Here is a 17,500-nt window from a genome sequence, read left to right as displayed (position 1 = left end):
AGAAAAAGAAGAAGAAAAAACAACACACTCCGTGAGCTTCCTCCAGTCTCCCGTCTCTCTCTCTCTCTCCGCCGTCGCTGCTCTCATTACGCGGGAGAACATGTCGGCTCAGAGCCCCTTAATCCAAGCGCCCGTCGCAGCCTTGGCCCAGCCGGAAGGATGTCACGGTTATGGGCGGAAAAAGCCAGGCTCCTCCAGCTAATTAATTAAAACTTGTGGGGAGCCCTCCTACCCGCCCCCGCCCCCAACACCCCCCCCCCCCCCCCCCAGACTCCCCCCTCTTGAGCACTTGGCACAGCTCGCAATTAACTAATCAGTCGCTCTGAGAGTGACGATCATTAGGCTGCGGCTTAACGAGGGGAGAGGAGGGCGGAAATAATGCAACCAAACAACATACACGCAAGACAGACAGAAAGAGAGAGAGAGAGAGAGAGAGAGAGAAAAGAGAAAGACAGAAAGAGAAAACAGTCTGTGCCTCTGTCTCTCTCTCTCTCCCTTCCATGCATGTCAGTTAATTCCAGTACATACATACATACAGACATATTTGCATTGCATACAGCCTTTGCATTCGTGCTACTCCAGATAAGTCTGTGCATATTATGCTGCGTGCATCTGCTGGGAGATCAGCTTCTGCGGTCCTCCCTGGGAGCCGAGCGGAGCTGTGGTGAATCGAGGCGTGCAGCGTGGCCCAGTGTAAAGTGGGTCACGCGGAAGGAGGGATAATTACGAGGGAAGCGCAGGGCAGATTGGCAGGATCCTGCTCAGGGCTGGAGTGGGGGGTGGTGGTGGTGATGGTGGTGGTGGTGTGTGTGTGTGTGTGTGTGTGTGTGTGTGTGTGTGTGTATAGGGGCAAAAGGAGCAACAAGGCCCACTGCTGAGGCTGCATGTGCCACTTCCCAGCACAGGTTAAGTCACGGTTGAGTCCCCACAACACTGCGCGGTGATAGCCTCTGCGCTGTCCAAACCTCTAGTCTCACAAGTTTAATGTGTACGCACAGTAGGGCCGGGAGCTCGGATTGATCTTGGTACCAGACTGAGCACGTCCACACGCTCAGGGGTAGTGGTGTCTGCACTGGCGTCTGGTATTTGTGCATTGAGCCCTGTTTAACCTCACAAATATCACTGGTAAGTCCCAGTCATCTCCACATTTCAAGTGCTATGGAATAGGCACTGCAGTGCATGAATAGCATAGGAGAACATGGGTGTGCTTCGATATTAGAACAACAAATGAACACTAATGATATTTTACGTGTCACACTTGAGTGTGACTCTTAAATCTACTTTATTCATCGAGGATGCGGCTGAGGATGTTGGGGATGTTGTTATGTTTGTCACGTTTGTTTGTTTTGTTTGCTTGTTGCGTGTCCTGTTTTTGTTTTGTACCTGCTGCTTTCCCAGTCTCTGTAGCTCTGCTCAGGTCGAGTACAACACCTGATCAGACCTGAAGTGAACTCGGTGCTTCTGGCCCAGACAAGGGGGCGATTAAAAGCTCCTGTGCCAGCAGCAGCAGTGAGAGGCCTCTGGCGCGGAGGCTGATGGGCTTACTGCCTCCTGGCCCGAGAGCTCTTTTAGTGCTGTTGTTTGTCTTTTGACGGTGGTTTGTAGTCTCAATTTAATGTCTTGGTTGTGCCATGGCTTGCTTATTTTCCAAGCATTTGTGAGTGAATGGGTAAGGTGGTGTTCGACCCCCCCCCCCCCTTTGGCCAGGCTTAAAGAAGAGCAAACATAATCACACAGTACACACCGGTCCCACAACTTCAATTACCTTTGTTGGCACAAGCAATCCACTGCAGTGGGGTGACGTCGTAGTTGTGCTGGCCAACGGAGAAGGTAAAGACTCTGACCTGCGGGGGGGGGGGGGGTATACGGGGGGAGAGGCAATGGATGAGAACACGTGCCAAAAAAAAAGAAACACTCAAAAAGATAATGGTCCCAGACTGACCTCACTTCCCCCAGTCAAAACCCACTTCAGCCACGGGTTTAACACACACACAGAGACGATCAATGCCTCTAGATGCAGCAGGAGTGCATTTGTATTCAGTGTGAAGGCCGACGAGGGAGGGCCTTACCGTTTTGTTGGGCCAGTTGTACTTCTCAAAGACCTCCTGGGCTCGGTCTTCACCTCCGTCCGTGAACATCATGATCATCTTATTGCAGTTGGCTCTGGGGGAGCCAGTGTCCTGCGCACAGAGAGAGAGAGAGAGAGAGAGAGAGAGAGAGAGAGAGAGAGAGAGAGAGAGAGAGAGAGAGAGAGAGATAGAGAGAGAGAAAGAGAGAGAGGGAGAGGGAGAGAAGCAAACAGAGATAAATGAACAATCATGTTGCTATGGAAATAAAAACAGATTCTTGACATGCAAACAAATACGGGCTAGAAATGGATTGATGAGGGTGAGAGAGAGAGAGGGAGAGAGGGAGAGAGAGGGAGAGGGAGAGATTATGTAGATGAGCAGGGAATGATGAGTATGGAACAGGAACAAGATGATGGGAGAGGAAGAGACGGGAAGATGGAATCAGTGATCATCTGTAATCACCAGCACTTTTGGAACACATCCACTTCTGTGTGAGTGTGTGTGTGTGTGTGTGTATGTAAGAGTGTGTGTGTGTGTGTGTGTGTGTGTGTGCGTGTGTGTGTGTATGTAAGAGTGTGTGTGTATGTAAGAGTGTGTGTGTGTGTGTGTGTGTGCGTGTGTGTGTGAGTGAGAGAGAGAGAGAGAAGGAGCGAAAAAGAGAGTTTGCATTTATGTGTGTGTGTGTGTGTGTGTGTGTGTGTGTGTGTGTGTGTATGTGTGCATGCACACATTCATCAGTGTGTTTCTGGAGCTCTGATGTCTCTGTGTGTGTCTGTGTGCATTAGTGTGAGAGACAGTGTGTCCAGAAATATCTCCTCAGGTAAAATCCTGATGCCATCTCCCTCACTCACTCTCTTTGACACACACACAGACAAACACACACACACACACACACACACACACACACATATGTGTTTCTCCATCCCTTCCTCTATCTCTCTTTCTCCCTCTCCTTCCCTCTCTCCCTCTCTCTGTCTCTCTCTCATCATTCACCCATCCTGTCAGATCCAATCTGCTACCCAGAATCCCCCTTTCTGTCCGCCTCTGTTTCTCATCCTAGTGCCATGACGAGACTCTAATAATGATAAATAATACGGCCGCAATCAGATAAATTAAATCGCACAGGCTGTGACTAATCGTCTTTAGTTGTTGTTCGTCAGAACTGGATGATTGGAGGACCGCCAGTGGATGTTGCTGGCCAGCCGACAACACCCTGAAATGGGCTATTCCAGAGACTAGGCTGATTACCACAGAAAACAAGCTGGAATTATTAGAGGGATATCTGGTTCTTATGGTGTGAAAGCTAGTTATTGGAATACAGCATTTGGTCGATTATAAGTCTGAATTTTGGGATCAATCATTGATATCACTGTGTAGTTAGCTAGTTAGAAAGTACATTGTCATACCTAGGTGGGTAAGTGAACTGCTTAGTATGGACATATATGTGACAAATGTGACAGTTCTGGCACTCTATAAGTGAAATTAAATTGAAATTGAAATTGTTATCCCTCTCTCTGGACACAGAGATGTGTTAAAAAACAATGCAAGTTGTGCTTTCAACACATTTGTTTAAAGAGTGTAAGAGGTTTGGCAATTCCTCCACTGTTTTCTCACTTTTTGCAGTTTTCTGTGCAGAGAAAACAATGGTTTCCTCCGACGACTGTCTGAGAAACTCCATCGCTACCTTGTTCTAGCCAGTGCCTGGCGTCTATGTGTGTAGTGTCGTAAAGCAACTTGATACATTGCGAGACCGCAAGACTTTCGGACTCGCCAGACCAAAGACAGAAGGGAGACAGTCACCATTCAATCCAGAAAAAGTCATACAACCATTCCAATGACTCCGAAGCAGTTAAGTTGAGATAAATTAAACTAAATAAAACTGCACAGTTCCCCTTTAACTAACAGCTTTTAGTTTTCTGGTTGCACTACTTAAGACATTGCTAATGACCCTCAGCGTGGTTATAGAGATTACTGGCTGACGGGGTAGGCTGTCTACTGAGCTTGGCTGCATGGTAGTTGCTAATGTGGGTAGTTGTGCTTAGCAGGCATATAGGCACGTGTCTGCTAGCATCAGCAGCTTTAATAAAGTGATATCACTTCATCGGTCAGTGTCTGGGTCTTATTCATCAATCAGCACATCAGGGCTCATTAGGGGCGACAGCCAACCAAACAACATGCACACACATGGACGTGCGCACACACACACACACACACACACAAATACATGCAAGCACACACACACACAGACACATACAGACACACACACACACACACACACACACACACACACAAACGTACATACACACAAGCTTACACACACACACACACACACACACACACACACACACACACACACACATACACACACACACACAACATTTTCATACATGCACAGTGCATCCAGCTTAAAGCAACAGTGATCCATGTTTCAGCACCATGGACAGCAGCTATCCCGATCTTGTTCCTCCAACCCAGAGGAAGCTCACCCTCTGCTCCAGCACCCGAGACAGCTACTACAGTATCACCCTGTCCCACACTTTTCAGGGAACACCAGCCCTCCTACGGGGCTCTTCAACACTAATCCCATATTCATAACCCACTTCCAGCACTGCATTACTCATTTGTCCCGTCACATCATCTTGGCCCCTTTGCCTTTCCTGATCTATATTTAAAAATATTTCAGACAACTTAAAAGTACTGTGTATATACCATACCGTAAGTGTAAAATATTGTAATGTCTAAAATTGGAGATTAATTTGGGCTATATTTCGCCTCATTATCTTCATCCAGCCCCATTTATTTCCAGAGCCCATCACACTCCACAGGGGGTCAGGAGAGGGGGGCTGAGCTCTGACCTCAGGTCCCAGCTGGTGTGTGACCCCCTGCCCAGGGCGTCCACCTCCGCTGAGTGTTTAATTGCACTCTGAGTGTGGCGGACAGCGAGAGAGAGAGAGAGGGAGAGGGAGAGAGAGAGACAGAGAGAGAGAGACAGAGAGAGAGAGAGATGCAGCATTGCGTATTCTGACCTCTGAAGAGTCCGAGCTGAACAAACACCCTCCTTCCCCTCCACCCAGCGCCGACTTTAATTGAACACACCCGCCGCCATTCAAATGAGGCTGCTTTGTCACCACACACAGTTCACTTTCTACTCAACATAGAGAGACGGCTGGCCAGACACCTTCCACCGTTCTAACACTGGTGGCAACACTAGCCTCTTGCAAAATGTAACCTGCTGCCATGGTATACAGTACACAGTATATGACAGCACAGGCACAACAAAGCTCACTGTCCTAAATGATCTACAGTATAACTACATACCAACACAAGGATATCTCTGTATACAAACACTGTATAGGGGCTTATGGGGACATGCTCAGTGTTGTTGGACATGTAGTGTTGATGGACATGTAATATTGATGTATGTGTAGTGTTGATGGACATGTAGTGTTGATGTATCTGTAGTGTTGATACATGTGTGGTGTTGATGTATAATATATTGTTGATGGACATGTAGAGTTGATGGACACGTAGTGTTGATGTATGTGTAGTGTTGATGAACGTGAAGTGTTGATGGACAGTATGTGTAGTGTGTAGTGTTGATGTATGTATATAGTGTTGATGAACATGTAGAGTTGATGGACACCAGTGCCCCTCCTGGGTGTGGAACTTACGTTGAGGAGCAGCTCGAAGGCGAACTGGAAGCCGGACTTGTAGACCGTGGTGCCCTTGGCCTGCATGTGGGCGATGGCCTGCTTGAAGATCTTCTTGTTGCGCTGGTTGGCCTGCACCAGGGTGGACCTGAAGCAGGGCACCACCGCCTCTGCTTTCTCATTGAACTGCAACGCACAAAAGAGTCGTTTTCACTTCAAATGAATGTGCACAAAAAAGCCCATCAAACACCCTGAGATATGGTCTTGTCTTGTCTTGTCTTGCAAAAGACAAAAGACTTTTAGAGCAATATCAGGACTAATCCATCTTCTGCAGCACAAACATGGAGAGTACATGGGCGCCATCGGGTCCACAGACACAACCTGGCTCTGGCCCACACGTGGCTCTGATCCGGCCCAGTGTCTACAGCTTCCTGCATTAGCATTCTGCTCACATGCTCACAGGGCCAGAGCACTCACGACTCACGACTGTGCCTCCCTCCACAGCTGAAAATAAACGTGTGGGAGTTTACCGTATCTCCAGTGTCCAGTGGCGGGCACTCTGCCGGCCCCGCGTTTTACATAGAAATGAGTGGGCAGAGTTGCCATTTCAAGTGGACCTCATCAAATGCTAAAAAACACATTCAGAACTTACACCATACTGACCCCAAAGGAATCTCGTAGTATTACAATTAGCATTAAAATGATACTATATTATAATATATTATTATGAATATAATATTATTATATACGATAGTAATCTTACAGGAATGGTCTAGAGGTTATACTGTAGGAATATTATAGATGTTATATGAAACTTGTAGTATTAGACATCTTATAGAAGTATATACTGTAAGACTACAATGGGAACACTATAGAGGTATTACTGAAGTATTGCAGAACATCAACACCATCAACATATTATACAATATCACAGAATTACTATACAGTAGTTATTTTTTCGTCAGGGGTACTACAAATCTGCCAACTCCTAAACTGCCCCCTTGGAATGATGACTAGGAATGTTATTTTCATCTGTCCATTAAGAACTATATAATTAGTGGACATGTGTGCTTACAGGGCGCAGAGGTCTTGCCATTTATTCCAGCTAATTTCCTCCACAGCAATCCACATGTGTGGTCCCCGCTGATTGGCCCATATGTTAGTGCTATTAGCACCTTGAGCTACCAGCTGCGCTTACACAGATCATGGAGCTGCAACAGCATGCGGCTTTGCCTCCGGTACAATGAGGAGGGCATATGCTGTTGATGACAGGCTGCCAACACAAGGCCTCTAAAGCCCATTACGTTAGGTGGTGGTCCTGTAGCATGCACTGTGGAAAGAGGTTTGATATCTGTAGCAAGTAATGCTCAGTAATCTCCTGTTGCACCCCATGCCGTTCAACACTGCTGGAGAGAGACTCACATAGATATGCATGGGCCTGTACGGACACACAGATACACACACACACACACACACACACACACACAAACAGACAGACAGACACACACACACTGGTATACAGATACCTGCTGGCTCAGGTGTGATTGCAACTGATGCAATGCAAGAGCAGTTTTGGCAATGCTTCCTCTGTGGATTTGTGTGTGTGTGTGTGTGTGTGTGTTTGTGTGTGTGTGTGTGTGTGTGTGTGTGTGTGTGTGTGTACGTGTGTGCGTGTATGCGTGCACATGTTTACATGAACCAGCTGCAAGCCCCCAAGTGGTACAGTGGCAGTAGACCTAGTTGATTACAGTGCTCTGTGCAAAGAACAGGTGCAGGTAAAATGCCAAAGCCCCCCATCACAGGCAAAGCGCCAGAAAATATGCTGTATGTGTGCATATTTGTGTGTGCTCACATTTGTGTGCCAACATTTATTTGTGCATACATGTGTGTGTGTGTGTGTGTGTGTGTGCGCGCGCGCATGTGCTTTAATGTGCCTCCAAGAGTGTAAGACTGTACGAGTGAGTGGCTTCTGCACTTGTAATAAGTGTAGGACTGCTGTAGACCTGCAATATCCCCATCTTAATGGTCTTTGCTCTTGAAGGTCAACTCTTGCATCAGTTGACATTTTGAAGGGGTTGGCAGGTCAGATGTAGTTAAAATATTTAGCCTGTAAAATGCTGACATTTGTGCTTGTGAAGGTTTCTATTCATAGAGGGGAAAAAAAACTCAAATCTATATGGAAATGTGTACATACTCGTACACAAAGAAACACACACACACACACACACACAGACACACACACAACATACACAACTAACATACACGTGCACACATGCTATTTGAGGCATTTTTAAAAACCTTACCTTGGCTCTATAGTCTGAGGCCGCCTTTATAATAAGTGAGAAATCAGCGGCATTCTCTCCCAGATTACTGTGCTCATTTTATGCTCTTAGACGTGGGATTTAGGGGAATACACTCACTAAGAGCAGTGGATTAGCGGGGATTACTGATGTGGGCCTACAAACAGTGCAGTCCCATTTCCCCCCCTCTCTCTCTCTCCCTCTCTCTCCCTCTCCCTCTCCCTGTGTGTGTGTGTGTGTGTGTGTGTGTGTGTGTGTGTGTGCGTGTGTGTGTGTGTGTGTGTGTGTGTGTGTGTGTTTGAGTGGAGTCAGGCTCATTCCCCTGAGAGCAATATACATTGCCTAAAATTGTATGTCACACGTAGCGACTGAGACAAAAAGGCACACAAGGCAAAGCAACAGGCAGAAGAGAGTAGGGGACAGAGGGACAGAGAGTTAGAGAGAGAGAGAGAGAGAGAGGAGAGAGAGGAGAGAGAGAACAAAGAGAGGAATAACAAGGATGGGAAGACAGTGAAAGACAGAGGGAGGGAAAGAAAAAGAGCGATAGAATGACAAGATGAAATGAAATGAGATTTATCGTGGCTGGCAGGAGCCATCCCTCTTGATCTTGCTCATGCGCACACAGACACGTATATGCACACACACTCACTCACACACACATACACACACACACACGCACACACACACACACACACACACACACACACACACACACACACACACACCATATGCACACACACGCACACACACGCACACCAACTGAGAGTGTTGGGTAGAGAAAGAACTAGGAATATGCATAATATACAAACATACTTATTCTTGCTGATGCACACACACACACACACACACACACACACACACACACACACACACACATACACACACACACTGACACATTCACACAGACACACAGTTGCAATTTTCATTCACACTTATGTGGGTTGACAAGGCGGAGGGTGTGATTGTGTGTGAGTGTGACAGCCAACGTGACAGTCTCTGGGCCAGCATGTCCATGTGTGTGTGTGTGTGTGTGTGTGTGTGTGTCTCACATAAGAACAAGAAAGCGCTGGCTCGCCGCTGATTGACAGAGGCCAGTGTGACCTGACAGCGACGCCATCAAAGCAACCTGGGCCGAGGTGCCGCTAGCATTCCGAGAGCAAAACTTTGCCAGTGGTCAACCGCCTTTAGACAAACCAATATTGAAAAGGTATCTGGTGATGGGGCCATTGTGCTTCCCATAGCTTTTTCTTCTTCTTTCTGTCAATGTGCAAGTGTTACATCAGGACTGACCTGTTCTGCCTTTTCTAATGCACTTGTACAGAGATGGACGGCTAAACTGACAGCAACACTCACCCAGGTAGGTGTCGCATGACGAGAACGGATATTTATAAATACACAGCATGACATTTAACTTAAATAGTATCCTACTTCAACGGAGGCAGGCACCCGAAAAAAAACAATAACCCCAAAGCGCAAAAGAAGCAGATTATTAACTTGTTTCCTCTTCCATCCTGGGCCGTGTTCCACACAGCAGACCATGAAGCATTCCAGCAGCTTCTCTTATCCGGCCCAGTAGCCACAGCTGGAGCCTCTTGCCAGCCACCCTCACTGTGCCCTTTGCTACAGTGAAAATCCAGGTCCCACCGTGAGAGGAGCACTTCAACTTTTTGGAAATGTTCTTTATTTGCTGTCTAGCCCTAGCCTGGCTAGCGCCTACCACTTCTACGTCTGTGCATAGCTCATCATCGTCTTGCTTTGACCCCTGTTCTGTGATTGGTCCCCCATCTCAGGCAAAAATCAGGGCGGTAGTTTCCAGACTGCCTTAGCAGCGTGAATGAAATGACCTCACAAGGCAGGATGGAAACACCCAGGCTAGTCTACCCCAGAGATGGATAAGAGAAAACATACTCTTTTCTCTGTGTGCGTGATAACTCAGTCTGAGGCTGTTAGCCTAGCTTAGCATAATTAACTGGAAGTGTATTAGACCAGTTAGCCTATAGCTCAAACAGGAAATAAGATAAGCTCCTGTTAGAGGTTGGCGTGTTCCTTTAAAGGAGGTAACTTTTTGTGACCCTTGAGTGTTGAACTCTTGATACTCTTATGCTGGTTGGGTATTGAGGCATTGAAACCTTGGCTGTTATTAGTCGTTTGTTCCTGTTAAGTTTTAAGAACACTGTGTGTAGCGTTCAATTAAAGTAGAGTGACTACTGATTTATGCTTTACACACATATTTCTATCTTCCATGGAAACTGGGGCACATGGAATATTAAGCTTCATCATCCAATCAGAGCAGATTCATTGTCAGTCACTCTCGTACTTATCCTCAAATCAGAGCTCAGCTGTAAAAGCTTTCAAGGTTAACTTCAATCACGACACATTTAAAAACAGATGGAGGTGAAATGTGATTAATATCTCCAATTCTTTCATTTGTTTGTGCTGTTCTAGCCATGTTGTGTCCTTTCTAATATTGATGTGCCGGTGCAGGCACACACACACACACACACACACACACACACACACACACACACACACACACACACACACACACACACGGCCAGTGTGTTCCTGGTGTGCGGCCATTTGTTTTTCCATATTTTGAGTTTTGCCGTCCTTTCCCTGAAAACCCCACTTAAACCCCATTAAATATTGACATGACCTCTCTACAAAATCTTGTGACCACACTGGTGGATGAGGCAACAGCAGGTGCAACATGGAGTTGCTGTGTCTTCTTCTTTCTTGGCAACTTAAATCCAAACTTACAGATAAAGCTACTGAGCAAAAAAGCAAAAACCTCAAGGATGTGTGTGTGTGTGTGTGTGTGTGCGTGTGTGTGTGTGTGTTTGTAAATTAACATGAAGCGGTTACTCACCCGTGCTACATTGACGTAGTCGTCATCAGACAGGGTGTCCAGCATCTCCACCACAGACATCTTCATCAGCTTTAGCGTCAGGCCACTCACACTGCCACTCCTGCAAACACACACATACGCTAAGGTGTGTAAGTGTGTGAGTATGTGTGAATGTGTGAATGTGTGCAAGTGTGAATGTGTGTGTGTGAGTGTGAGTGTGAGTGTGAGTCTGAGTGTGAGCGTGTGTGTGTGCACGTGTGTGTGTGTGTGATTGCTGAATTGAGACACCTGAGCCACACTGGTCAAGCAAAAACTTCTCAACCCCTAAATCATAAATTCATAAATAACATATTAAGTATCCTTACTGAACATACACCTTTACTGAACATACATGTATATGAGACTGACCTGTGACATTTTCACAAGCACAGAAAGCAACCACCAAGGCACAAAACCGTACAAATTCATAAAAACCAGCACACCAACATGCATCTGGCCTCTTTAATTCACATAACCGAAAGCCGAACTCCAAGGTCAGCCGTGAGCTTGTCAGTGTGGCGTGGTGTGGTGGTGGTGGTGGTGTTGGTGGATAAGATCAGCAGACTCCGGTGCAGGAGCAGGAGCTGGGGCTGGGGCTGGGGCTGTGATAAGGCTGCCCGGGCTCCCCTGTCTCTTAAGCGGCTTTGGGGCTCTCGGGGGCTCAGCAGCAGACAGAGGCCCCCTCAGGCCCGTGTCACCGAGCTCATCCGCGGCCAGGTGCGGCGCTCACGGCTCCTGCAGGTGTCACAGGGGTGACGCAGATGCGGACGTGGACGCGGTCTAGGGCTGACTGACTCCAGATCAGAGGTGGCCGATCATCCATCTCTCTAGACAGCCCCGCCTCTCCCATGCAGAGGTTACGGAGAGCCATTCACCCAAAACGAGCCTGACAGACTGTCTAGGTGATCAGGGACTTGAAGGCCTGCCAGATATCCCTTTCCCACCAACGAGAACCAAGTCCTGGCGATAGGTTGGTGCCTGTGCCAGTTTGGTGTTGATTCTACATGCTAGCTTTTGAAGAATCGGCTTACTTTTCTACGAACTGAGAGCCAAAGACGAGCATTTCCATTGTCCAAGCAACATGTCAGTAAGCAACCAACCATAACAACAATGGAGGAATACGTATACTGTAGTATTGCTCCTAGCTTTGCAAGGCTATGCTGCATTTCAAGGATAAGTCTGTAAAGCTCTTAGTGATCAGAAGAGGTCATCTGTGCTCAAGGCACTGGCCACCTGATTCAACTCTGTTAGGCCTGCAGGTGACCTTGAGCACCTGAGGGCCAGGTGAGTTAGATAAGGGGTGCCTATAGAGAGCCAGAAGATGAACGATGTGCACCGTAGGTCAACGTAATTTTGTGTCGGAACCTCTAAATGATAACCACAAAACCTTAGCCAACCCCCGATACTCTTGTGCTTGAGCTGAGTCCACCACCGTGGCGTGGTCTCTGACACGAGTCTGTCCGTGTAGACAGGTGGCATGCAGACATGTGCCAATAGGTGGCACTGATGCAACAGCAATGACATCTTAGACTGACAGCAACACAGTGAATGATAGTGAGTGCATTCGGAATATCAAAATATATATGTTTATGTTTGTGTGCGTGTGTTTGTGTGCGGGTGGGTGCGTACAAGACAAATGTGTGTGTGTGTGTGTGTGCTCATGGTCGTTCCAGGTGGGACCGTTCTTGTGTTTGAGTGGTATGATATACTCACACATCGACAATGATGACCATGTCCTTGGGAGAGGAGGCTCCTTGGATGTACCTGCGTGGAGAGAGAGAGAGAGAGAGAGAGAGAGAGAGAGAGAGAGACAGGCGTGATTATGGACCAATTACAGACTCGAGTGGTGGTAAAACCCTGGCTCTGTTGCGCCGCGCCGCGCGCGTGGCTGAGGCTCTGCGAGCAAACGCCCTCGCCGCCGTGACCTCTGTCGGAGGGTTTTGAGACGGCTTTTCTCTGAGCTATCATCAGAGAGGACACGGGGGGGCACCTGAATAGAACCTTTACAGCGGCACTCGCACTCCACACTGAGATTAGGAGGTGATTAAACTTGTCATCCAGGGCCAGACAGTGGCAGCCAGGGCTTAGCTAATGTACACGGAAATACTGAAAGGAAGCTCGGCGGAGTCCACGGAGGACCTATAGCGAGAACGGCGGAGACGGAAGACGACGGGCGTCTAAGAGAGGCTAATTAACCCCCATTGCAGACGTACAGTGTGACAAAGTGTTCGAGCGGAGTTTGAAACATGAAAGGGAACTGTGTTTGAGTGATAGGTAACTGCGTGTATAGCCTAGGCTACTCGTTTACCAGAGAGAGAGCGCAAAATTACAATGAGAACAGAGTTGCTACACACAGCTGGAGACACTGTAACATGTGCAACACAGAAGACAGATGACGGTATGCTTTCTGTGTGGCTATAAAACTGCTCCACAGCCAGTAAGCCTGTTGCATTGTGCTCCCCAATAACCCACAGGAGCTGCCAACACCCATCATGTGCACCTGTACATTTTCACAAGAGACCCCATGGTTTCAAGAGATTGTGTCAAGAATTCACACGTAATTCATATATATTATATACAATTATGGTAGGTATTTTAGTATACTATGTGCACGAAAGGCTCTTTCCTGTTCGGTCATTTATTTGCAGTGGAGAATTAACTGTGTTGCACCGGCAGCTTCTGTTATGTTCTGCTCCTTACATTTTCACTCTGACACTAAACATCTTGTTTTCCCAATAATACATTTTAACACACACATTAATTCTTCTTAATCTTAACGTACTGATTCCCTAGTGCAACACCCAACTGTGTCCTCGTAGACACTAATTACTGTACATGAGCAATAGCGGCAGGCAGGGTTGTAGTGAAGGCTATAAACACAAGCAAACGCAGTTTATCCACCTCTGAAAAGTCAGAAATAGCCTTTATCCACCTCGTGCTAAAGTTTATCCACCCCTCAAAAGAGTCTATTCACCAACTGCAACTTTTAACATTCCTTATTATCTACATTCACAATATGTACACTCATATACACTCTAGGAGCCATTTAATACCACTGGTTGTTCTAAACATTTGACAATAATCTCCATCATCAAACATGATCTGAATGCCTTTTAAAAAAAATAAATAAATAACTGATACCACATGGCGCAGTCCACCCCACCATGATCACAGAATTCGTAGTTTACCCACCGCTTATTTTACCTCTACACTCCTGGCAGGTTCAAACACACCTGGCTCCACTGGACTGAACAGACAGCTTTTGTGCACGCAGCCAACTGAAGTGCCATGATAACCTCATACACTTTTCTTCAATCTCACTACCTTGGCATTCTTCTGATTCTGGGAAACGGCACTCTCGAAACTAATACAATTCCAACGACCACCTCTGAGCTTGTTTCTCAGAAATGGCTTTATTGCCAAAGTTAATATCTACCCATTATGTGACAAGAGCACTTCTGCGGTCACAACCTCTGAAATAATGTCAGCATGCGCCATGTTTTAAATAGTTTAGCCGATTCAGTTCTTGGTGGGTGAGCGTGTGTGTGTGTGTGTGTGTGTGTGTGTGTTTGCATCTGTGTGCTTGCATCTGTGTGTTTGCGTGTGAATGTCCGTGTGTGTTTGCACGTGTGTGTGTGTGTGTGTGTGTGTGTGTGTGTGTTTGCGTGTGAATGTATGTGTGTGTGTTTGCGTGTGTGTTTGCATGTGTGTGTTTGCGTGTGAATGTCTGTGTGTGTTTGCGTGTGAGTGTATGTGCATGGCCCTAGAGCTCTGGCTAGGTGAGGTGGCTGACATGGCTGTCTGTCTGCCTCTGCCTGAGGGGGCTCCCAGGCACCTCCGACTGACTGGCTTGTGACCAGACCGGTCTGGAGTTCAGATAAACTCGCTGAGGGCTGCCGGCCGCTGCCACTGAGACAACCACTGACAGGAGGGAAGGAGGGGGAAAAAAGAGGGAGGGAGAGATGTAGAAAGTGAGGGATAGAGAGATGGCAGAGGGAGGGAGGAGGCCAGGGCTCAAGGCTGAAGCCCCTGCCAGTCCCACGGTTTCATGTTGCTAGTCATACCCCCGCCCTCTGAAGATGACCACACCTTGAAGATGACCAAACGGCCGAATTCTGGCTGCCCGTCTGAGGCCATACCAGATCAGTCCCTCACTGAGTCCTTTCCTCTGATTTTGAATCTGCTGTGGTATTTAGGATCCGTCTCAGCAAAAATGTGACGACAAAAAGTCAATGTGTGGGTGTGCGTAGGAGACTGAAAGCGTGTCTAAAAGTGTGTATGTGTGTGTGTGTGTGTGTGTGTGTTTGTGTGTGTGTGTGTGTGTGTGTATTTGTGTGTGTTTGATGCATGGTGTGCGAAAACAGCAACAAAACACCCAAGTCTGTGCGCCGCTGATACAGGCTGACATTAAACATGGACACACACTCATTCATACAAACACACACACACACACACACACACACACACACACAAAACACAAACACCGTTCCAGTAGCAATTAAAAAGGCATTACGTCCCCCTGCCCCTGTGTAATCTGAGGGGAGATTGATGGCCATCGCGCACTCCTTCAAGCTCCTGGCTCCAGCTCTGAGACCGCACCGCTCGGCCTTATGGGTAACTGGCAGCGGCAGAGTGGCTACCGGTGTGCCTTTTGTGTGAGTGAGTGAGTGAGTGAGTGTGTGTGTGTGTGTGTGTGTGTGTGTGTGTGTGTGTGTGTGTGTGTGTGTATGTGTGTCTGTGTGTGTGTGTGTACACGTGTGTGTTTAGGAGATTGTTGGTAGATGCTGCCATGTTGCTGTTGTTTTGTGTGCTGGGGGCTGACCAATCATTGGGGGCTTCTTCCTGTGGTGATGATGATTGGTCGGGCTGGCTGGCTGGGCCTGGCTTTGGCTGGGGAAGAGTGGAGCCCATGGGGGCCAATCCAGCGGCTTTGTGAAGCAGGGCCAAGCACAACAGAGCAGTGTGTGTGTGTGTGTGTGTGTGTGTGTGTGTGTGTGTGTGTGTGTGTGTGTGTGTGTGTGTGTATGTGTGTGTGTGTGTGTGTGTGTGTGTGTGTGTGTACTGTGTGCATTGGTGTGGACGTGTGTGTGTTTTGTGCTCACGTGTTCGTGGATATGTTTTAACATTTATGTGTATTCGTTCCTAGTAGTGTTATTAATGTGTGAGTGTGGGCCTGGCTTTACTGGCAGTGCCTGGCTGTGTGTGCACATGCATTTGTGTGTGTGTGTGTGTGTGTGTGTGTCTCAGTGTGTGTGTGTGTGTATGTGTTCTGAGCGAGTGCTCTCTCCACACTGTTTCCTGAGGCGAGCCAGCTGCTGGCACACGCCACTCCAACCTGCACTGTGACCTTTCACCCCGTCCCTCAGTGGCCGTTCCAGGCAGCCAATCATGGCAGGGGGCATATGTGGGAGGATGTGGCGGCGGTGGTGGTGGTGGGGGCACTGCATTCCCTCCCTCGCTCGCAGACAGAAGCCAAGAGGGGGGAAATGGATGGGTGGAAGACGGATGACAGCTCACCGAGCACAGAGGACAGCAGGAGAGAGCTGGCTCTGGCCACTCAGTGAGCGTGCCCACTCAACACTCGGGGTGGACAGAGAGAGAGAGAGAGAGAGAGAGAGAGAGAGAGAGGGAGAGAAAGAGAGAAAGGAGTGAAAGTCAGAATGAGAGAGGTGACTATGAGGTTATATGTGTGTGTGTGTGTGTGTGCCTTTGTGATTCAAGTGTGTGAATCTTTTTTTTGTCTGTGACTATGTATGTGCGCATATAGGGATGTGTGTGTGTGTGCGCGTGGGGGTGCAATTATCTTTAATAACACTGCCGATGACACATCAAAGGTATGGGCACTTCCACTTGAGCTGCTGCTAGTGTGTGGCCCTCCAACCCCCCCAACACACACACACACACACACACACACACACACACACACACACACACACACACACACTGGACAGAGACCGACAAAGCAGACCGCAGTGACTTGTATCTCCTTAATTAGCCCCATCTCCATTCAGATGGAAACTCAACTGGGAGGCAGCAGGCAGCATGGCCCAGGGAGGGAGGGAGGGAGGGAGGGAGGGAGGCGGATTGGGGATGATAGCGACGGCACGGAGGGACCAGACCTCAGAAGTCGGGAAGCCACAGGGGTGGCGCAGAATACCCATAAGCCCTAGCGGCAGGGCTCCCATTCAGAAGGGGGCGGCCCGCGGAGTGGAGGGAGTCCTCCCTCTCGGGTCTCAGCGTCTCCTCCTCTGTCCTCTCTGGACTCTGGCGTGTCTCAGAGCACAAGCCCAGCAGCCGTCCAGCCAGCAGACGCAGGCCTAGTGGTGGGGGAGCGGCTACCAGCAGTGGGGCCTGGAGGCAGAGAGGATCCGGAGTACTACTGTAGCTTGGTGTGGAGGAACTGGACGAGTTGGACTGGAGAAGAGGAGGCTGAAGATGGTGTGTGTGTGTGTCGGTCTCCAGAATTCCATTTAAGGTCTGTGTAAGTGTGTGTGTGTGTGTGTGTGTGTGTGATGTGTGTGGGACTGTGTGTGTGATGGTGGTGATGGTGGTGGGGGTTGAAAGGAACCGATGATACAAAGGAAATTGCATTCC

At 48.1% G+C, this 17,500-nt stretch overlaps 1 protein-coding gene across 1 annotated transcript in view; it reads right to left on the bottom strand.

Moving 5' to 3' along the window:
* Positions 1-17,500, bottom strand: part of cacna2d2a (calcium channel, voltage-dependent, alpha 2/delta subunit 2a) — a 237,236-nt gene that overhangs the window by 30,256 nt on the left and 189,480 nt on the right. Inside the window, exons 10-14 of the mRNA XM_062546222.1 lie at positions 12,620-12,670; positions 10,889-10,988; positions 5,741-5,905; positions 2,070-2,180; positions 1,766-1,844 (exon numbers count right to left, since the gene is read on the bottom strand). Coding sequence (XP_062402206.1) covers positions 1,766-1,844; positions 2,070-2,180; positions 5,741-5,905; positions 10,889-10,988; positions 12,620-12,670 — 506 coding nt within the window. The remainder of the gene's footprint in view (positions 1-1,765; positions 1,845-2,069; positions 2,181-5,740; positions 5,906-10,888; positions 10,989-12,619; positions 12,671-17,500) is intronic.

This window comes from Sardina pilchardus, chromosome 9, assembly GCF_963854185.1.
Source record: "Sardina pilchardus chromosome 9, fSarPil1.1, whole genome shotgun sequence".
NCBI classification, from domain to species: domain Eukaryota; kingdom Metazoa; phylum Chordata; class Actinopteri; order Clupeiformes; family Clupeidae; genus Sardina; species Sardina pilchardus.
The sequence above is the reverse complement of the archived record's forward strand: the minus strand, read 5'-3'. Positions and strand labels throughout refer to the sequence as shown.